At 55.9% G+C, this 21,977-nt stretch overlaps 2 protein-coding genes across 3 annotated transcripts; both read right to left on the bottom strand.

Annotated features, from left to right (window-relative positions):
• Positions 1–228: 228 nt before the first annotated feature.
• Positions 229–7,822, bottom strand: LMAN2 (lectin, mannose binding 2). Of its 2 annotated transcripts, none has more exons than XM_065408924.1 (8): positions 7,799–7,822; positions 7,157–7,275; positions 6,790–6,907; positions 4,384–4,463; positions 2,487–2,648; positions 1,412–1,526; positions 939–1,058; positions 229–511 (listed from the first exon to the last, which is right to left on the bottom strand). In XM_065408924.1, the coding sequence occupies exons 2-8, from the start codon at positions 7,256–7,258 to the stop codon at positions 351–353; spliced, it is 858 nt and encodes a 285-aa protein (XP_065264996.1). In that variant the 5' UTR covers positions 7,259–7,275; positions 7,799–7,822; the 3' UTR covers positions 229–350. The 2 variants fall into 2 exon arrangements, with proteins under 2 accessions (XP_065264996.1, XP_065264995.1); XM_065408923.1 differs by lacking the exon at positions 7,799–7,822 and adding an exon at positions 7,550–7,739.
• Positions 7,823–10,813: 2,991 nt separating this feature from the next.
• On the bottom strand, positions 10,814–21,438 carry LOC135882861 (ADP-ribosylation factor-like protein 3). The gene is made up of 8 exons (XM_065409891.1): positions 21,361–21,438; positions 20,755–20,775; positions 18,736–18,855; positions 13,253–13,396; positions 13,044–13,160; positions 12,756–12,806; positions 11,012–11,197; positions 10,814–10,861 (listed from the first exon to the last, which is right to left on the bottom strand). The coding sequence occupies exons 1-8, from the start codon at positions 21,436–21,438 to the stop codon at positions 10,814–10,816; spliced, it is 765 nt and encodes a 254-aa protein (XP_065265963.1).
• Positions 21,439–21,977: the final 539 nt, after the last annotated feature.

The following is a 21,977-nucleotide window of genomic DNA, read 5'->3' as shown; positions in this document are numbered from 1 at the left end:
GCCCGGCTGGCAACGGATCTTCACCCCCCGCCCGGGTCTGTCTGGGGGCGGCACCGGCCAGCACGGCACAAGCCACGGGGAGAGAGAACACCCTCCCCCCGCCAATCCCTCGGCCCTGCCCCACCCTTGGAGCCAGCGCTAGCGCCACCAGGAGAGCCGGCTGCAGTGCCTGCTCACCACTTCCTGCTTGTTTGACACAAGCTACCCAGGAGGAGCTAAGGCAGAAACAAGATACCAAAATACTCCTGTTATTTCTCCAAAAACAGCTTTTTAGAAACCAAAGTTTTGTACAATCCCCCATAGAAAAGATCACATTTGGGGCCGGGCCCGGGCCCAGGCCAGCTCCTCCACTAGTAAAAACGCTTGTTCCTCTCCTGCCGTCTCTGGAAGACCACAGCCCCCACCACAGCACACACAATGATGCCCAGCAGGGCGCAGAGCAGCAGCAGGAACACCTTCCAGCCAGTCAGGGGCCCACTTCGGAAATTCCCTGTCGGGTCATCCACATTGTCTGTGGGCAGGAAAGAAGGAGGCTTAGAGCAGAGATTTACACACACACCATCTCCTATTCCACCTTGAGCTTAGGATCTCCATGGTTAACAAATGGGCTAATGCTGACCTGCCAAATCCCCCTCCCAAGAGAGTGGCTTTTGGACAAGTCAATGTCACATGTCTATCATTATTGTGTTAAGAGCAGGCAGGGAGATTCCATTGCTCAGGCTGGGGTAGCAAAATCCCCAGGCTGCATGTGAGAAATGCCCTCCCACCAGAGATGCTGTGCAGTGTTGGATCTCACGCAGCATGTGGCTGAGTGCCCAGCATAGGTTTATCTAGGTCCTTGCCAGGCCACCACCCTTCTGGGAGCTGAGCACTCAGCAGGCCTGAAGGGATGACACAGGAACCCTCTATCATGGGTCCCCAGAGCCCAGAAGATTCACCTTTTGGTGACTTAAGGAGGCTGACGCTGGGCTCAATCTTTGTCCAGTCGATGTTCTCTTCCTCTGGTGGATGCTCTACCATCAGCTGAAATAGCTTAATTGAGATGATGTCATGATTGTCTAGGAAACAAGAACCAATTATTAGATGATAGCACAGCCCTTTCCAAGCTGCATGCCCTCAAAGGCACATGAAAAGATTCCTCTTGTGCTCTTCCATGCCCTGGTCTCCCTCAGGCCCACCCTCCCTGACTCAGAAACCTGGCTTCCATGTGGGAGGCTTTCCCCAGCTGCCTAGCCAAAGAGCCTGCTCTCTTTCCCAGGCTGCCTGTCTCCTCTCCTGCATGGTTAAGAATTCCAAGTGCTCAGCCCACTGCAAGGCAGCGCTGGAACGCCACTCCACCCACAGCACCATGCCCCAGCCCCCAGAGCTGGCTTGGGTTGAGAACATATTCCAGTTCCAAAGGCGCTCTCACCAGACAGGTCCCCTGTGCCAGCAGAAGCCCCAAAGAAGTAGCCAGTGGGCAGTCGGACTCCTGCAATGTCAATGCAGTTCTTCCACTCATTCTTGTCCTCCACATCGGTCATCACCTGCCAGGAAAAGGCAATGTCACTTCAGGGCATCAGAGCCTTCTCAAAAGTGGGGGTGCCAGGGCCCCCACCCCCAGCCAAGCTGGAAGCAGGAGTGGGGCCACGAGCCCACCCTACCCCCCACCCAAGGCCAAAAGCAGCCCCCTGCCCAGGCTCCACGTCTGACCCAGGGCAGGCAGAGATGGAGGGTCTGTATTGGCTCCCCACCCCAGCTCTGGCCGGGGCCTTGGAGCTGCAGACCAGCCACAATAAGAGCTGCGCAGGCAGTTGTGGGGAGCCACAGCACAGACCCGCCACTTACCTGTGGTGTGAGGAGTCCGCCGACAGCAGCCCCCGGCCCGTGTCCCCGTCCCCCAGGGCAGGCGGAGGGTCCATGCTGTAGCTCCCACCTTGGCTGGGCTCTGGCTCCGAGGCCTGCCCCGCCCTGCACAGCCAGGTCAGGGAGAGCCACACGAGCAGCTGTGGTGAGCCGGCACAGAGTCGTGGACAATGTACCTCCACCGGGCCGGGAGCCCAGGACACAGGCCAGGGGCTACTGTCAGCCCCCCCCTTCCCATGCAGGCAGGTGGAGAGTCCACGTGCACGGCTCCCACAACTGCCCAGGCTCCCCTCCCCAGGGGGACTCCACGCCAGCCTGGCGGCAGGGGGAGCCTCAGGGGGAAGAGGAGGGGGTCTGCCCCAGCAAAAGTCCACTTTGAAAAAGTGGAAGGGCCCTGGCCCCCTCTGTTCTGGCGCCGAGTTCTGCCCAGCCCACCATCACTCTCTCTAGAGCCACAGTGGCAAGAGGGCAGGTTGGCTGATCCAGGTGTTGGGAGGACAGCTCTTTCTCAGCACATCACCCCTTGGCCTTGGCAGTGCTGCCATTCCCACCACTGTCCTGCCCAGCACAAACCCAACTGCACAGCTCAGAGAGCCTGCAACAGGCATGAAGCTCAGTGCCATCTCCCAAATCCATCTCACCGTCAGCCGGCCCCTGGAGTAACGAACTGCCAGGAAAGTATCATGGTTCTGATTTCGAAGATCAGCTGTGCAGCCCGCTAGCTCTGTCCAGCGCCCATCCTTACTGTGATCATAGGCCAGGGAGCCGTTGTTCACCATGGCAGAAATGTACGGGAACACACGCTGGAGGGGCAGAGAAGGAGAACATTACTCCGAGCCTTCTACAGGCTGGGAAAGATCTGCATTCTGCATGAGGGACAGATATGTCCCACAAGCCTGAGCCTCCACCTGACAGGACCCATGTGCAGACCTACCATCCCCTGTGGCACTGAAGCTATGGAGTGCCAATGAAGAAGAGCAGCAAATAAGTCAAAGGTTCTTTTCTAGGTTGGCCTCAGGATATGTTTTGTGGAGGGAAGCCGACGTAGACAGACCCTGCTATCCAGTCCTTAGGCCACACTCGGGAAACGCATCTCAGCTGGAGCACACAAAACGATCAGATGAGCACGGAATTAGGAAGGCTCCAAGCAAGGGCCAGTCACGCAGATCTCTCTGCCTGCCCATCCCAAGCACAGACAAGGACCAGCTCCATCAGGTTTGTAGTGAGAAATAAACCTCCCTGCTAGCATTTTCTTCCTCCCCGACATGCTTCTGACCCCTTCGATACAGGATGGGCCGCCTCAGATCTCGATTGTTTTTATTATTTGTATTCCAGTAGCACCTAGGAGACCAGGATCACGTTGTGCTAGGCACTGTACAAGCAGAGTTCCAAAGAGCTTACAATTGAAGTATGAAACAAGAGACACCAGACGGACATAGACAGATGTGAAAGTACAAGCAAACAATAAGACAATACTGGTTGGCATGAAAGGCAGCGGTCTCTGCACACCAGTGGCTTAACCATTGTCAATCTTTTTTTGCAGGTATCACAGCAAAGGAGAGCCTTCGGGAGAATGCTGAAGGAGCTTTGCAGATGCTCAGGGAGAGCTCCTCCCAAGTATGACGGGCAGCATGGGAGAAAGCACAAAGGCGTTCATTTGAAAATGTAGACAAACGAGCAGTGGAAGCTGGCATCATGAAACCAATCAGATGCAAGCATCCAAAGATCAATAGCGAGTAAGAGATGACAGGTAGTGGGGAGAGACCACGAAGGGCCTTGAAAGTGAAGACAAGCAGCTTCTGTTTGATAAGACAGAGAAGACGGAGCCAGTGGATCTTGTTAGATGAAAGTTAGCATAGCAGCCAGAAGATTTAACGAGACTTGCACACACATGGGAGAAAGGAGGAGAATCAACAACAAAGATACACCCCCTGGGGAGCACATTTTGGATGGATTTCTGCCAAACTGAGCTGTGGGCTTAAGAGTTAGTACAGGAATGATTAGACCGATAGACTGAAGTTTTTCTTTTCCTACTCTTCTCCATTTCCATCGTGTGTTTGCAACCAAGGGCAGGATGAATCTGGCAGGATTAACCTATGATCTAGCAACGGACCTTTACTAACTCATCGTCATATGGGCTGAAAGCTCCCCGAGAGACCTGGATGAAGTGAGGGGACTCTCAGGGCAGGTTTTCTTTGAGCTGCAATTTTCAGTTTTTCCTTTGTGGCACGAGGGTCATGTTTCTTCCTTGCATCTCTCCCCTAGGTCAGCAGGAATCAGAGACCCTGAAAATAGGTTCTTTCTAGCTAGGAAAACAGGCCTGTGCTAGTGACTCAACATGTCCTAACCCTCCCCTTTTTCCTACTACATCCATCTCTTCCTCTCCCTTCCACTACCCCCCCAGTACAGTCAGGCCAGCCCCAGCCCCTTGCCCACACAACAAGTGATATGCCAAGACCACATAGCACAAAAAGACAGCTCCTTGGTGCTAGTCACAATGAGCCCTGTCCATGCTGCCAGGAGCCTGAACCCACTTACCTCTGTTGCTTCATCATTGGGGTATGTGTCCAGGAAAATGGCCAAGCCATGGAAGTTATCCTTGCTGCCAAAGACAGGGCCTAGAAAAGCAAAGCAGCACGGGGTTAATAGTGCTCTGACAAAGGGGCTACACAGAACTTCAAATCACACCTACCCCCCCACGATACGCAAGGCAGATTCACTTTTCCAACTCAACAGGAGATGGAGGAGAAAGGGCACTAAGGACCCTCCAACTCTGCATTGCAGTGACCAGTCTCTGGTGAACGTCTCATCCCATTGTTAGCCAAAGTGTGTGTTATACATATTACTGTCACCACCTCATTATGTATGACAGGGGTCGGCAACCTTTCAGAAGTGACGTGCCGAGTCTTAATTTATTCACTCTAATTTAAGGTTTCGCGTGCCAGTAATACATTTTAATGTTTTTAGAAGGTCTTTCTATAAGTCTATAATACATAACTAAACTATTGTTGTATGTAAAATAAATAAGGTTTTTAAAATTTTTAAGACGCTTCATTTAAAATTAAATTAAAATGCAGAGCCTCCCCAGACCGGTGGCCAGGACCCGGGCAGTGTGAGTGCCACTGAAAATCAGCTCACGTGCCGCCTTTGGCACGTGTGCCATAGGTTGCCTACCCCTGGTGTATGAAGTGCATGGTATGAATATTGTATGTATAAGTGTTGGCTATTTATGCTAACTGACTTGTGTTGTTTTTCCCCAGGGCTTTGGAGTGGAGCCTGGAGCTGGAGCACAGAGCTGCAGGTTTTTGCCTGGAACTGGAGCGGAACCTGAGCACAGCTCCAAGGCCCTGTAATTTTCCCCACAATGCTGTTCATCCTTGTTCACTGGTATATCGCACAATACCTTTGAACAGAACAACTCAACTTTTGGCCTAAGTGGATAGGAACACTGTCAAAGACAAAATCCATTAATATTCTGCCCTGGTACAAGCTGGGCAGCTAACTTCATGGATCAATAGCTGGAATGTTAATATCCAAAACAAAGATAAAATAAAAAGGTACAGAACAACAAGTTCAGGAACTAGTACAAATTGGTGGGTTGGATCTTAGGTGTCGTATAAAATGCTTTGTAACTTGTCAGCAGCTGTTCTTTATGTAGAAATGGTTTTGGTGGTGTATCCCTGAAGCACACATTCTGTGTAAGGTGAACATGCTGCAAGACAAGAACTGCTTCCCAAAAGGAGGGAAATGTTTACTTTTTGTACTGTAATGCTTTGTCTGTAGACAATAAATTTGGTTAAGTTTGTTATTTGGGCTCTTGAACATTTTTAAGAACAATCAATCAGCAAGTATAGTCAAACATTTGGCTACGCTTTTAATGAACAGACTAAGGCTGCTATCAAATCAGCCAGGGGGTTTTTATGAAATGCTTCCCCACAGAAAAAAATAAAAAAATAAAAAAAATCACACACCTTTCAAGCCGCTTCTACCCAAGCAACATGAATAAGTAGTCTTTAATTCATTGTTACAAGTAACTTCTACAGAGGAAAGCGCTAATGGAGAGCGTAGGTGCTAGAGCAGGGGTCGGCAACCTTTCAGAAGCGGTGTGCCGAGTCTTCATTTATTCACTCTAATTTAAGGTTTCGCGTGCCAGTAATACATTTGAACATTTTTAGAAGATCTCTTTCTATAAGACTATAATATATAACTAAACTATTGTTGTATGTAAAGTAAATAAGGTTTTTAAAAATGTTTAAGAAACTTCATTTAAAATTAAATTAAAATGCAGAGCCCCTGGAGCAGTGGCCAGGACCCAGGCAGTGTGAGTGCCACTGAAAATCAGCTTGCGTGCCACCTTCAGCACGCGTGCCGCCTTTGGCACGCGTGCCATAGGTTGCCTACCCCTGTGCTAGAGACTAGTGAGACACTGATACCAAGAAGAAGCTGTGAGAGTCATGTGTTACACGACAGGGACAAACCAGCTTCTGTCAGGGCAAGTCATGAAGCGAAGCACACTCAAGGCTCAGAACCCTAGCCTGCCATAGACAGCAAATGGAGGCGAATCTCGACACACACTTTGGAGTTAGTTTCCCAGACCTGAAGAAGGGCTGTGTGTAGCCTGAAAGCTTGTCTCTCTCACCAACAGAAGTTGATCCAATACAAGATATTGCCTCACCCACCTTGTCTCTCTGACTTTGGATAGAGATACTCAGCAGAGTGGACTGGCAACCCCCACTCCTGCTCCCTAGAAGCAGACTTAAAAGGGGGCACCCCAGTGCTATGGGGCACACTAGTTACATTTCCCCCTCCTGAGCTGCTGCTGGCAGTTACTGAAAGGATGAAGTGTAGAAGCCATGATGACAGGAACTTTGCCCCCACCTTGCCCCCACAGTGGGAGGGAGATCTCTCCTTCTCTGAGTGCATGCACCATCCCCTACTATGTACCTGGCATGAGGCGCTCCCGGACGTACCACAGGGCAAAGCCATCCCCGTGCAGGTTCTTCTTGCCTGCTCCATGGATCTTGAAGTGGACATGGAGCTCCCAGTCCTTGAGGAAACAGGGCTGAGAGAGAGGGAGTCACACTCAGTACCATGGACAGCATTCCATGGACACCTCCCCCACCCATGGGGACTCCCACAGACAGAACTTCTTAGCCACTGCACCCTCTCTCTTTCCTCTCATGGGACAACAGCTATAGTCCCCACAGAAGCTGCAGTATTCACCCTCATTCAGGGCTTCAGAACCAGGGCTTGGAACTCCGGCTCCCGAGCAAACCAAATGGGATCTCCTCCATCACAAGGCTGCACTCACCACACGGTTCCAGATGGAGCCCTCTTTGCTGCGCTCATCAGGAGTCAGGCGGACATACTGGCTGGTGAGCATCGTGCTCCCCTGGAAGTCCCAGAGGGGCATTGAACTGGAACCAACCCCTAGAGCAGAGAGGACGGGCACAGCTGAGATCACAGGCTAAGCGGACGGGAAGGGCTGCAAGGGTTCTGGGAGCTGCAGAGAATGACCATGCTGGGGGCAGGCTAAGCCGGACAATGCCAGAGAAAGGCCCGTGGGGACCCACTGGGAACGTGGGCCAGCGAGTCTCTGCCCTACTCGCGGAGGGGGAGAAGCGGCCAGAGCGGGGCTGGGCCCGTCTCTGAGGGGTGTCCCCAGCCCCGCTCGCCCCGGGCCCCGCTCCCCGCAGCCCCTCACCCTGGTAGGGTTTGGTCAGCGAGTGCTCCCGCTTCAGGTGCTCGTTGTTCCCGTCGGTGAGCTCGGCGGCCCCGCGCCGCAGCCCGGGCGCCAGCAGCAGCAGCGCCCCGCACAAGAGGCCACGCACGGGGCAGCCCCGACCCCACCACCCGCGGCGCGCGCAGCCGCCTCCTCCCGGACCCGCCGCCATCCCGCTCCCACTGCTTCCGGCCGGAACCTGAACGCACCAGCCACCCCGGAAACCCCTACCTAGGGCCGCGCCAGCCCTCCAATTAGAGCCCGGCCTGACGGGGCTTCCGGAGGAGATCCCGCCCCCCCACAGAGCAGCTAGTGCGAGCGCTACACGTCATTCCTCGTATCCATGGCAGCCGAGAGGCGGGGCTAATGGAGCTCATACCGCTCCCAGCATGCACTGGGGATGGTGGGGCGTGCATAGCTTCTCCTCGCATACACTAGCCCGGAGGACTACGACTCCCAGCATGCACTTGGGCTAGGCCTGTCGGACCGCAGCATAGACTCATAGACTATCAGGGTTGGAAGGGACCTCAGGAGGTTCTAGTCCCCTCCCCCCACCGCTCAAAGCAGGACCAACCCCAACTAAATCCCCAGATCTCTAAATGGCCCCCTCAAGGATTGAACTCATAACCCTGGGTTTAGCAGGACAATGCTCAAACCACTGAGCTATCCCTCCCTCCTTGTCACTCCGCAACCAGCCATTGACATTGCGCCGCCCCCACGGACCCTCAGGCGTGCGTCATCCCGCCCCCAGGAACCCCAAGCCGCATGGCCACAACCCCCGCGCCTCCCTCCGCGCACCAATAACTCAGCCAAAGCAGCAGCCGGAGCCCAGCCAGCTTTATTGGAGATGCCAGACACAGCCTGGGTCCTGAGCAGGCTGGATCACTGGGGCCTGCCCTGTTACTGCTTTTCTGCCAAATGTCCCTGCTCAGCCCCTGGGATGGGGCCAGGGTTGGAGACAGGGACGTGAAAAAGGGCAGGAGGAACCCGCCCGCCCCCCATTAGGCTTGGGGGATTGTCACAGCTGTGGGCAGATTTGGGTGCGTCAGCATGCCTGTGTCTCTGGTGGTTATGAGATTCTCACAGCAGCCACTGCTGGGCTGGCATCGTACAACACTGTCGGGGCATTCCTGCATGGGCACTCTGTGCATGCCAGCTACAGGCTTCGCTGTAGTGAAGCAACAACCTCCAGAGCTGAACATACACATCTCTGCAACTTGAACTAAAGAGTCTGGGGCTGGGGAATGTATCAGACTAACATCCTCTAGCTACAGTGGGGAACATGTAACACACTCACCAGTGGATTCCATGTACAATGCACATGGGTGTAGGCTGCAGGGTCAGCATGCTCATGTACAGCGGGTGTAGTGTCAATGTGCAGGCCCAGTGGGTACAGCATGTGACAGTTCAGTTTCAGGCTGCCATTTGGGGCTCGATTTTCAAAAGCACAGCTCCTTGGGCTGCTCTGAAATTGCCAGTTTTGCAATAACTACTCTCAGGCAGCGTTAATGTGCGGCTCAGACGCTTAGGGGACTGGCTTGCAGTGGTGCTGCAGGGATACGGATAAAGAATGTAGCCTGTGGGTTAAGATACTGCAGTAGTGTGCCATCTATGTGCTGACTCTGACTTCTTGTCTGTGCCCATGGGATGATTCCGGCCGCCCCCCAGAAATGCATGGAGGATGGCATCTTGTTCTACAAAATGACATCCTCTGCCCTGTGTGACTTTGCATGCACCGTATGTGCAAGGTTCCGCTGTGCATGCATGTGTAAAATTGCAGCCTTCCTAACAATTGCACAGCACACCACTGAGAGCCTGGCTGGACTTTAGGTCTAGATCAGCGGTTCTCAAACTTCATTGCACCGCAACCCCCTTCTGACAACAAAAATTACTACATGACCCCAAGAGGGGGGACTGAAGCTTCAGCCCACCCAAGCTCCACTGCCCTAGGTGGGGGGGCCAAAGCCAAAGGACATCAACCCTGGGCAGGGGGGCCTGTAACATGAGCCCTGCCACCCAGGGATGAAGCTGAAGCCTGAGACCCATGGGCTTCAGCTTTGGCCCGAGGCGGTGGGGCTCGGGCTTTGGCTTTGGCCCCAGCAAGCCTAATGCCAGCCCTGGCGACCCCATGAACAGGGTCGCGACCCGCTTTGGGGTCCTGACCCACAATTTGAGAACTGCTGGTCTAGAGCAGTGGTTTTCAAACTTTTTTTCTGGAGACCCAGTTGAAGAAAATTGTTGATGCCTGCGACCCAACGGAGCTGGGGATGAGGGATTTAGGGTGTGGGAGGGGCTCAGGGCTGGGGCCAAGGGTTGGGGTGCAGGCTCTGGGATGGGGCTGGGGATGAGGAGTTTGGGGTGCAGGAGGGGCTCTGGGTTTGGGCGGGATCAGGGCTGGGGTAGGGGGTTGGGGTGCAGGAGCGGGTCAGGGCTCTGAGCTGGGGATGCAGGCTCTGGGGTGGGGCTGGGGATGAGGGGTTTGGGGTGGAGGAGGGGGTTCTGGGTTGGGGGGGGCTCAGGGCTGGGCAGGGGATTGGGGCGCAGGGTTGGGGCACAGGCTTACCTCCGGCGGCTTCCATTCAGTGGCACAGCGGGGGTGCAGAGGCAGGCTTCCCACCTGTCCTGGCTCCGCATACTGTGCTGTGCCTGAAGCGGCCAGCAGCAGGTCTGGCGCGGAGGCGCGCAAGCAGTTCCGTGTGGCTCTCGCCTGCAGGCACTGCTCACCCCAGCTCCCATTGGCCGGCAACTGGCCAATGGGAGTACAGAACCACTGCTCAGGGCAGGGGCAGTGCGCGGCGCTCCATGGCCCCCCGCCTAGAAGCCGGGCCTGCTGCTGGCCGCTTCCGGGGCGCAGTGTGGTTTCGGAACAGGTAGGCACTAGCCTGCCTCGGCTGGGCAGCACCGCCGACAGGACTTTTAACGAAGCAGTCGGCAGTGCTGACCAGAGCAACCCAGTACTGGGTCGCGACCCGAATTTTGAAAAACGCTGGTCTAGAGGCTTGCTCCTGGCTCCACTGGAGCCCTTGCTGCTGCCCTCCCGCCACAATTCAGGAACTGCAGATACACCAGTGACCAAATGAAACCCAGGAGGGTGAGGAATTCCAGAGAAGCTGATGAGCAATGAGAACTTGGCCGGCAAAGGCCCTTTGAGCTCAGCAGCCTGTGGCTGGGGGTCCAGGGAGGGCCAACTGCTGGGAATCTCGGGGAGCTGGTGAGCGTGGCTGTGCGAACTGCAGCTCGATTCAGTCACTTCTTCCGGCTTGTGATCTGGCTGCAAATCCAGTTCATCCCATCCTATTAAAAACAAGAGACCAGTGTGAGCACTGGCCCCTCCCAGTGTCCCCTGGCTTGATTCCTTGCGGGGGTCTCTTTGCCAGATCACTGGCCCCTGGGCTTCTTCGCTGACCTCCCCAACCTCTGCCCCTCCGGGCTTCACCCCCATACCTGGACTCCTTCTCCAGACAGGGCTGAGCAGGCCTGGATTTGCCATTGGCGGTCCCGGTACGTAGGTAGGTTCAGTCCCTCTGCGATCTCTGCAGCTGGTGCTGCACTTGCCAGATCCTGCTTGTTGGCAAACACCAGCAAAGGGACACCGGTGAGACTCTCGTCCTCGATCAGCTCCGCCAGCTCCTGCCGAGAGACAGAGCAAGCAGTAGGCCTTGAGCGCAGACAGCTGCAGGGCTCCGCTGCCAGGGCCTCGTTCCAGGAGCTTGCACCCGCCTTGTCATGCGAGTGGGATCTGGATGATGGGTTGTGGGGACATCCCTCACCAAGTGTCACTGAGCTGGCACTTCTCTGCAAGGGTCCCCGGGACACTGCCAACCCAGCAGGGGGTCAGAGGCCAAACCCCAAAAGGCAGGGAGTTTCACCCTCCCTGAGGCTGTCTGGAATTGGCACAGCCCTTCCTGGCATCAGTCCCCTTCCAAAGGGAAAGCCCAGCATGTGTAACCAGTGGGTAGCCTTGACCCCAGCCTCTGACTATGGCCTGGGATGTGGGTTAATCTCCTGGCTCCGCCCTAGACTCTGTGACCTCAGGTGTGTTCTGCTCTGGGCCTCAGGTCCCATCAGTGTCATGGGGCTCACGAGCTGGGGAGGAAACATTCCTCACCATGAACCCCTTTGCTGCCTGCCGTGCTGTAGCGGGGTGAACACCCGCTCCAGCCCAGAAGGGGTTGGAAAAGCCCTGCAGAGGGCTGGGGCTGTGTAAAGGGGCAAAACCCCGGCTGATTGGGGAAGTGGCTGCAGCTGGGGCCACGCCCCACACTGAGCCACTCAGCCTTATAAGAAGGCCAGGATAGCCAGAGTAGGGAGTCTCACTCTGATAGGAGAGAGAGATAGGCCTGGCTGCAGGGAGCTCACCTGGGGACCTAGAGTGAGGCAGGGCTGGGGAAAGGCCCTGGGGGCTGGGAAGCCCTAGGCCAGCAACTCCCCAGGCTGCAGGGCCTGGTCCTAGGCTCATATAGGTATTGGGGTTGCAGAGGGGCAACCTGAGGGTGGGTAAAGGCAGCCAGTCCAAACCCCTTGTTGCCTGTGATGATTGGCTGATAGACTGCGGTCTGCCCCAGGGCGTGGGGGCTAGATGGGGACTGGCAGTAGCCATGACTGAGGTGATGTGGGGGTTCCCTTGGGTGGGGAGACCAAGAGAGAGAGTGGGGTACTGCCAGGGGGGCAGCACCCAAGCCAAGGGCACCGGGGTCCAGGAGGGACATGGGGGCCAATGACAGACGGGACACCTGGCCTGCAGAGGGCGCTCTGATGACTGGTGAGCTAATTCCCGAGATGACCAGCAGGAGGTGCCACAGGGGTGAGTCTGCACCTGATTACACGTGCCTTCCTTCAGCTCAGGATACAACCGGCTGCCAGGGAACTACATTTCTCACCAATCCCTGGACGGGGGAGGTTCAGCAGGGGCTGGGGGGTCCAGCCCAGCTTACTCACAGAATTGGGTAGCTAACAACCCTGGTTCTCTCTGAATCCCATAGATATGCCCCCCCCTCCCCCCCGAAAAGTCTTAAATGGCCAGTAGACACTGTTATACTGGGGAAAGTAGCTGCTCCAGCAGCACAGCCAAGACTTGGTCCCAAAGACCCCCAGAACCATGCACGTCTGTGACCTGTCCCAGCACATGTAATGTCAAGAGAGCAATCTGCCCACAAGTCAGTGTATTTTCAGGGAGGCCGCATCGTACCTGCCCGGTCTCCTCAAAGCGTTTCTTGTCAGCGCTGTCAATGACATAAATCTGCCACAGGAACAAAAGGGAAAGTCACCCATTCACTTCTTGCTCCCCATGGCACCCTGCCAGTCCCACCTTTATAGGCACCCTGCCCCCCAGGCACCCCTGGGTGGGTACCCACCAGTTCTCCCTTTGCAGGTGGGACAAAGGCTCCTGCTGTGGAACCCCAGTATTAGACCCCAGCCGGTCCAGCTTCCAACACTGCCTCGTCCCTGCCCACCTGGGGGCTGGCCCCATGCTCACCAGCATGTCTGTGTTGCCCAGGTACTTCTTCCAGTAGGGGCGGATGGCACGCTGCCCACCGATGTCCCAGACATTCAGCTTGAAGCCGTGTGAGTGCACACTTTTTATGTTGAACCCCTGCACAGGGAAGCAAACCGGGCTGTAAGTCCAGGCAGGGGAGGAGAGCCCACCTCACCCACTATGCGCTGGATCTGGGGTTCTGCACCTACCTGCGTGGGGGTGATGGTGCTGACCTCCTCCGATGCCAGGCACTTCAGCAGCGTGGTTTTTCCGGCATTGTCCAGCCCCAGCAGGACAATCCGCAGTTCCTGCTCCACGGAGCCCTTGAGCTTTTGGATGACAGCGAGCAACCCCTGCAAGGACAAGGGGATCCTGAGTGGCCGGGGCTGCATCCTGGAGCCCCCCAGGCATGCCTGGGGTGCTGCAGAATCCCTGGCTGGGTGGGTTTGAGCTGGTTCAGAAGACGTGCTGGGGGTGCAGTCAGGGAGTTGACTGATACAACAGACAACCAAGAGCCATTGTTTCTGGGATCTATCACATGTGATGCCACAGAACCTGCCTGGAGAGTGAAACTGAACATTTATGACAATACGGTTGGACTTGAAAATTGACTGAAGAGCTGACATCCGTCATCTCAGAAGTAATTTACGATCACCTTCAATCCCTCCCAGAGCTGAAGTCACCCAACCCACTCTGACTAGCCCTGGAGGTACTCTGAGCTGCATGGGCCAGTTCACCACAGAAATAGCTTTCAAAGACACAAGCTGAGCACTCAGCGTGTATGTGATGAAAGGACCACAGACCAACAGCCTCCTCAGCCACAGCATGACAGCCATGATGGGCCTAGTGAGGAAGGTGGAAGAACTCGATGGAATATTTCATGATATTGGACTTCTGAAAGGAGATCCAGTACAGATAGTCCTAAAACACAATGCTGCACCATAGAGCATACATACCCCTCGCCGGATTCCTACCCACTTACTTCATAGAGTGGAAACTGAGTTAAACAGAATTAAATGGATTGGCATAACCAAGAAAAATCTCCGAGCTGACAGCACGGTGTGCCCCAATGGTACCGGCTATAAAGAAAAATAGGAAAATATTAATCTGTGTGGATCTTAAGACTCAGTGAAGCCATTGTAAGAGAAAAAAATATGTCCTCCCAGCACTGGCTGACTTCCTCCCCAAAGTGAAAGGAAGTACAGGATTTTCCAAGCTGGATGCCTCAAGGAGACTCTGGCAAATTCCGGTAGCCAAAGATAGTGTTAAACTGACTACATTTATCACACCCTTTGGTAGACTTTACTTTCAAAGATTACCTTGGGGATTACCAGTGTGCCTGAAATTTTCCAAAGAAAGATGGCAGAACTGTTAACGAACACAAATGGAGGTGTGTGTGTGTATGTATGTGTGTGTATGTGTGTATGTATGTAGGTCTTTGAGGGAAGAACACACCAAAACTCTCAATGAGGTCCCAAGGCTAATCATTTAGTCTGGACTAAAGCTAAACAAGGAGAAGTTTTTCTGCCTACCCCAAACTGAGACAATAAACAAAGATGGAATCAGTTCTAGACCTGAGAAAGAAAAGTAATTTGAGAATTGAATGTACCAGAACTGAGACGCCTACTGGTGATGGTGAATTACCTTGGTTGGTACCCACATGACCTTTGTGCAGTGACAAAACCACTGAATAAACTATTGAAGTCCAACACACCTTGACTGTGGGGCCAAATCAAGAAATTGTCTTCAAAAAGGTAAAAGAAATGACCTCAATAGAACTTGAGAGGTAGAGCTATGTGAATAAACCCACAATGGGGGTTAGTGGAGACCCAAGCAGCTCTGGCCTAGGTGGTGAATTGTTGCAACATTATGGCTCTGAGTAGAAGCCAGCTGCATTTTGCTCTTGCACATTCACAGAAGTAGAAAAACAATCTGCACAGATTGAAAAGGAGCCTGGCAAGCTTAGGGGCACGGTGAGAACTTTACAGAGATCTGTGTGGATTGGATTCACTTACACTGATAACAGACCATAAACCACTTGTAACTCTCTGTGATGGGGCGACTGCCCCACACTGGCTCATAAGGGGTTAATAGAGCCCTAGGGAGTCTACGCAGGAGGCAGCCAATTAGAGAGGGGCTGCGAGGAGCAGCCAATCAGGGCCTGGCAGGCCATATAAGAACAGCTGCAGGGCAGAGCAGCTTCCGTAGCTGCCTGGAGCTTGAGGAGGGAAGGTCAGGCCAGGCTCCAAGCAGAGGAAGGAGTGCCAGCACCCTGGACAAAGCAGTGCTACTAGCAGTGACGGGGGGGGGGAGCTAAAGATGGCTCGGGGTTGGGCAACCCTGAGGGAAGGGCAAAGCGGGTGCTGGGGGCCGTGGGGAAATGGCCCACGGAAAGGTACTGAGAGGTTGGAGGGGACGCAGCACGTAGCTGCCATCTAGAGGGTCCCTGGTCTGAGACTCGGAGTAGTGGGTGGGCCCGGGTCCCCCCAACTGCAGATTGCCACTGAGGAAGTGGCCAGACAATTGGCTGCAGTAGCCACTGAGGGAACTGACTGGACTTCAGCAGACTGTAGTTCCCCTGGAAGGGGGGAGAACCGAGCGTGACACGGCCAGAGGGCTGTGTCATGAAGAGGATGCCATTCTCCTGGGAGTGATGTGGGTCCTGAAGCAGAAGTGACAGCAGCAAGACACCACCAGAAGAGGATGCACTGGCTAGCAGAGCTAATCCCCAGGATAGCCAGCAGGAGGCGCCGCAGTGGTGAGTGAACTCTGTCTCACCCTCATCAATGGAAAAGACCTGGATCAAGCACTGCTGAGATGCCAACGTCTCTTGCTAAGGTTAATACGATGTAACCCAATTGTTCCTCGGAAAAATCGGTTAGTCGCAGACACTCTGTGACAGAGCCAGCATTGCACTCAACTACCCGAGCTCACAGATCCTGTAAAGGCATATGTGGATGCTGTGTGCACATATAGACCAGCATCAGAAAAGAGGCTACACCTGCTACAAAAAAACAACCTCAGCAGACATGCAATTTCAGGCAGTTCTACGTTCCATTAGGACCAACTGGCCCAAGTATCTAAAGGACACCAAGGAAATGACAAAACACTACTTTGTGGGACATGGACAGTTAAAGTGAGTCAAATGGACTCATGATTAAAAGCAACTGCATTGTAATTCCAACGAAATGAGAGGAGAAATCCTAAACCTCACCCAGGAAGGACATCAAGGACTAACTAAACACCATGAATGGGCCATCCAGTCAGTATGGGCTCCGGGCATCAGCAAAGACATAGAGTATTGGCATGTGAACTCTGCAGAACTAACAGACCAACATAACAACACCCCTGCCAGACAGATCTTGGAAGAGACTAGCTGCAGATTTATGCCAAAGGACAGCATTATCTTATTGTCATGGACAGTTTTTCCAGGTATACAGAAATAAAGTACTTGAAAGACCTAACATGTTGCAGCGTTATCGAGAAACTGAAGTGCACTTTTGCTCATTTCCGTATTCCAGAACAACTAGTGACGGACGATGGACCCCATCTCACTGCAGCAGAATTTAAGTCGTTCTGTAGGAAATATGACTTTGATCTTATTACTAGCAGCCCACATTACTCCCAAACAAATGGAGAGGCTGAGAGAGCTGTACAGGCAGCCAAGAAAATCCTGCAGGAGGAAGATCCATTCCTTGCTCTTCCGAGTTACAGATTGTAGTGGGGTGGTTACCCCGCTCCTGGCTGAGGGGTTTAAAACAGCCCTGGCAGAGGGCTGGGGCAAAGGGAAAAGCTACTGGGCTGATTGGGGAAGTAGCCACAGCTGGGCCACGCCCCAATCAGACCCCAGCTGGCCTGTATAAGAAGGCTGGGAGCCAGGAGCCCAAACAGTCACTCTCTGCCTTCAGAGGGAGAAGGGCCTGGCTGCAGCGAGCTAGACACAGGGTACCTGAGTGGAGCAGGGCTGGGGAAAGGCTGAGGAGCTGGGGAGCTCCAACCTGGAAAGCCCCAGGCTGCGGCCTAGTATTGGGCCAAAGGGTACTGGGGGTTGCAGAGGGCAGCCTAGAGGTAGGCCAAGGCAGCAGGTCCAAACCCCTCTTGCCAGTGACGAGTGGCCTATACTGCAGTCTGCCCCAGGGAGCGGGGGCTAGTTGGTGACTGGCAGTGGCCTTATTCTGAGGCAAGGTAGGGATAGTGGGTGGGGAGACCCTAATACTGAGGGGTGTACTGCCAGGGGGCAGCACCCCAGATAAAGGGGCACCGGGGTCCGGGAGGGACATGGGGGCCAGAGGACAGGTGGATCACTGGCCTGCAGGGGGCGCTCCAGGACGCTGGAAGAGCTAATTCCCGGAGACTACCAGCAGGAGGCGCCGCAGGGGTGAGTCTGCAGCCTGTTTACACAGATCAACACCAATAGCAGCTCCTGGAGACAGGCCCACACAACTCCTGATGGGAAGACAACTCAGAGCAACAGGTTCCTTTCCAAAGTTGGAACAAGCTCCAGCATGGCCAGACGTGAAGAGAGCAGCCCAACTGGATCAAAAAGCTAAAGAGCTTATGGACAGCTTTACCACAGACATCACTCAGAGAACTGCCGGGTCTAGCAGCTGGAGACCACATTCTTGGCAAACTTGATGGAGGAAAAAACATTGACAACTCCAGCTCTTGTAAAGAAAAAGAATTAATCGCCCAGATCACGTGTGATCCAGACTGACTGGGGAGAGTTCAACAGAAACCATCAACATCTACAGTTTGTTCCTTTGAAAGAGCCATCAATGGAGCAAACTCTACAGATGACGGGTGCAGAACAAGAAGACTCAGAAATTCCAAACCTACTACAGCCAGTCGGCGAAACTAACTGACAGGCAGATGACCAAGTTGTTACACATTCAGGTCATGTACTGAGAAAACCAGTACGCTACCCGGACCCTTAACAGAGTGATACAGCACTTCACAGACAGCACCACTGTCAATCCTGGGCATGGTAGGAATGCAGAACTGAAAGGGGGAGAGGTACTGTCCCTTACTGTTCAGCTGTAATGCACCTTTCTCAAGCTGCCCTCAGGCAGACAGGGCAGCGCGTTAGAGGGGCTCAGGACTAGCACAGTAGACGTGTTGTGCTAAGAGGGAAGCTCTGGAGCCAGTCCATAGCTGGCACACAAGCGTGGCAGTAATGGAGGAGGAGGCTTGTAGGGAATTGTGGAGAGAATTGGGGCTGGCCCCAGAACCTCATGGGACCAGGCCAAGGGCTGCTGCTGCTCCCACCTCTTGGTTCACCTGCATTTCAAGCCAGGCCCCATGAGAGCCCTGGGCCGGCCCCCAGCCACCTGGCCCCATCCCAGCTCTCAGCCTCTGGCCCCATGGTGCATTTTGACTCCATCCTGGCCCCCCAGGGCGATCCCAGTTCCTGGCCTCCCCCCACTTGGCTGATCCCTCCCAGAACTGCCCCCCTTGCTGACTGTGAGCCAGGCTCTGCCCCCTTTTGCCTAGGCCCTGCCCTCCAGCTGCTGCTTCGCTCTGGAGAGATTACATTGGTGCAGCTTTCCAGCGCCCCCCACACACTGACAGGTCCCGCTCTTGGGAGGGCCAGGCCCCGGCTCTGCCATCTCAGGGGGGAGGGTTTGGGACTCCCGGTCCCAGTGCTGGGATAGTCACACTGAGCACCCCCATCCTGTGAGGCGGCCCCACTTACCTTCTGTACTTCACCCATGGTCTGGGAGACTCTACATCCTCTGTAGGGTGCAGGGCGCTGGGAGCTCCTCTGGGCTCGGGGCCAGGTCCCGGCCCGCGGCTGCGTGCCTGACACACGTCCCTTCGCCTGTATGGGCAAGAGGATTAAAGCTCCAGAATTAGCTGCGGTTCCTCCATTTACCCCCAGCATTAAATACCTTCCTAGGTAAATCCCCCAGCCAGCTGTCGCCAGCCTGCCAGCCCCTCCCACGGGCCCAGCCCTAAGCCACAGGGGAAGCAAAGCCCCTTTCCCACCCTTGCAGGGTCATGGGGCTCAGAGCCCCACAGCTGATAACACTGTCCCACTTGAGGGGAGGAGCCAGCCCAGACCCATGGCAGGTGAACTCCCCCCAGCATCAAGGAGCCTTGGCTCCCCCAGACCAGCCTTCCAGGCAAGTCACCCAAGCCCATCTGCCCTGCCCTATGGGACAGAGGTGAGAGCAACAGCCCCCAGGCAGGGCCCAGGGCTGGGGTGCCAGAGCCCTGGAAGGCAGTGGGGGCTGGAGGAGGCTGTGTCATGCTGCAAGCAGGAGCCCAGTGTCAGGGGAAGAGTTGGGGGCGGGGGGGGGGGCAGCAGAGAGTTCAGGGGAGGCTGGGGAGGGAGGCTGGGGAGGGACAGCTCCAAGCAGCAGCCCTGGGGGCGGGCGAGGGAAAATGTCTGGCTCCTGTAGCAGCAACGGGAGGGTGAATCATAGACTATCAGGGTTGGAAGGGACTTCAGGAGGTCATCTAGTCCAACCCCCTGCTCAAAGCAGGACCAATCCCCAGACAGATTTTTGCCCCAGATCCCTAAATGGCCCCCTCAAGGATTGAACTCACAACCCTGGGTTTAGCAGGCCAATGCTCAAACCACTGAGCTATCCCTCCCCCCAGTGGGTGGTAGTGGTTACCCTGCGCTGAGAACCTGGTGGGGCAGAACTTTTCCCAACATGGGTAACTGAGAAAAGCCAGCTCCGGCCCCAGCCTCCCTACAAACTCACCCTACCATCCTACCACCGCTGTGGCTCCTGGGCCCAAGTGCAGGCCGGGGCGGCGGCCCCAGCAGCAGAGGGAGATGGATCAGTGGGAGCCCTGCCCCCGCTGGTACATCCCACATCCCCAGCATTGACCCATTACCACTCACCTGCTCCCTGGGGCTGGAGCTGCAGCTCATTCTGATGTGGGTGTTCCCTCTTCCCCTACAGGGCACAGCCCCCCAGGACTTCCAAGCCCTGCTGGCTGCATCGATCCCAAAGGGGTCAAGTCTGTTCCAGGATGTGAACTCATCCAGACTCATCACTGGGTGACAAGGGGGCCCCGCCTCGGAGCAGCACCGCCGCTGGGCTTGTCCTTGCAAAAAGTGGGGGCACCAGACCTGGCCCAGTAAAGGGGTGCTGCCAGACTGCAGAAGGGGGGGCATAGAGCAGCCTGCCAATCCAGGATGGAGCCATAGGGTCAGAAGTGCTGGGGGGGACTAGGGACGGCCCTCGATATTTTGCTGGCCAGGGCAGAAAAGGTTTCAGTGCTCTCCCTGGGGCCAGATCAAACCAGCCACGCAGCACAGCGGTATGGCCGTCCCTGGCGGTCACCCGCCCCTAGAACAGGCCTCAGGAGGGGCAGATACGGCATGCACCTCAGGCCTGCCGACAGCAGTTCCGGGCCCCAGGGCAGAACAGTCAATGGGCCCCAGCCCGCGCGGTCGGGGGGGTGCTGCGCCTGCGCTGGCTGCGCTGCTGGGCGTGCTTTTCCAACATGGCCAGGGCTTCCACATGCCCACCCGGCTGCCTTCGCCCCCACCAGTACCCCCCCACGAGCACCTAGGAGCCCTGCGGCCCGCCCGGGTGATTGCCCCCTGCGGCCCGCCCGGGTGATTTCCCCCCCCTACCCCCCATCTCAGTGCATTCAGGTAGCCTGCAACTTTACTGGAGTGACGTGGGCTGAGCTGGTGCCAGGTCCAGCCAGGGCAGGAACGACCTTCCAGGACAGGCTCACCCAGTGCCACGATTCCCTCTCCCTGCTGTCCCTGAGTGCTGGCTGTCGTGGTCTCCCAGGGCCCGGGCTTTCGGCTCCGTAGGGCCCTTGGGAGGAACCCCCTTCAGTGCGACAGCCCTTCTCGGGGGTCCGCTCTCTCTCGGGGGTTAAGCCGTAGGCTCCTCTACCTCCCAGGCCTGCACCTCTCTGAGTCTCCACCATGCCTGGCTCTGCTGTGGGCCCCGCAGGGAGTCCCCTTGCTCTGGGCCCACAAGGCCTCTACACCCAGAGGGAATAATGCCCTCTTTCCCCCCCCCCCCCCCCCCGATCTCCAGCCTGAAGTGACTCTCAGCCAGCATAAAACAGGAGGTTTTTGAATGGCTGAACCCAGCCCAGGCTGTTCTCAGAGCCCCTGGGCCTGGCCAGTCTCAGCACCATCCATCTGGGCCTGTCCCGCACCCTAGGTGGCTCAGGCTGCCTTTTATCCCCAGTCCAGCAGCCCCCTCCTTCCAGCTGATCATCCTATATCACCTTCCCCACCAGCCCCTCCTCCATCCTTTGTCTTCCGTCCCAGGCAAACAGGTCACCTGGGCCCGCATTCTTCCGTCCTTTGTTCCCACTAGCTGGACCCAACCACTGGCCAGAACCGGCTGACGTCCAAGCTGGGCTGAGCCTCCCGGTCACCTGTTGCTAGGGCACCCAATCTCCAGGCCATTGTCCGGGGTCCTGGCTGGTAGGCGAGGTCACACCTGGTCCTCTGCAACAACAACCCCCCTCCCCCACTGCATTACACACGCAGAACAGGGAACCTGAGGCACACACTGTGTTCACACAAACCATTGAAAAAATCCCCCACTTGTCACAGTGCGCGGGGCCGCACCACTGGCGATCCAGACGGTGCGCACAGTGCATGGGACGGGGACGAGGGCCCAGCCCTGCTGCACGGCGGGTCGGGGGAGCAACGGGGACGAGGGCCCAGCCCTGCTACCGGGCGTTGGGGGAGCGATGGGGATCGACGGCGACGAGGGCCCAGCCCTGCTGCCCGGGGTGTCGGGGGGAGCGACGGGAAGGAGACGAGGGCCCAGCCCTGCTACCAGGCGTCGGGGGAACGACGGGATGGGGACGAGGGCTCAGCCCTGCTACCGGGCGTCGGGGGAGCGACGGGGACGAGGGCCCAGCCCTGCTACCGGGCGTCGGGGGGAGCGACAGGGACGAGGGCCCGGCCCTGCTGCCCGGGGGGTTGGGGGAGCGACG

The sequence above is a fragment of the Emys orbicularis genome, chromosome 8 (assembly GCF_028017835.1).
Source record: "Emys orbicularis isolate rEmyOrb1 chromosome 8, rEmyOrb1.hap1, whole genome shotgun sequence".
NCBI classification, from domain to species: domain Eukaryota; kingdom Metazoa; phylum Chordata; order Testudines; family Emydidae; genus Emys; species Emys orbicularis.
This window is presented reverse-complemented; position numbering and strand designations above follow the sequence as displayed.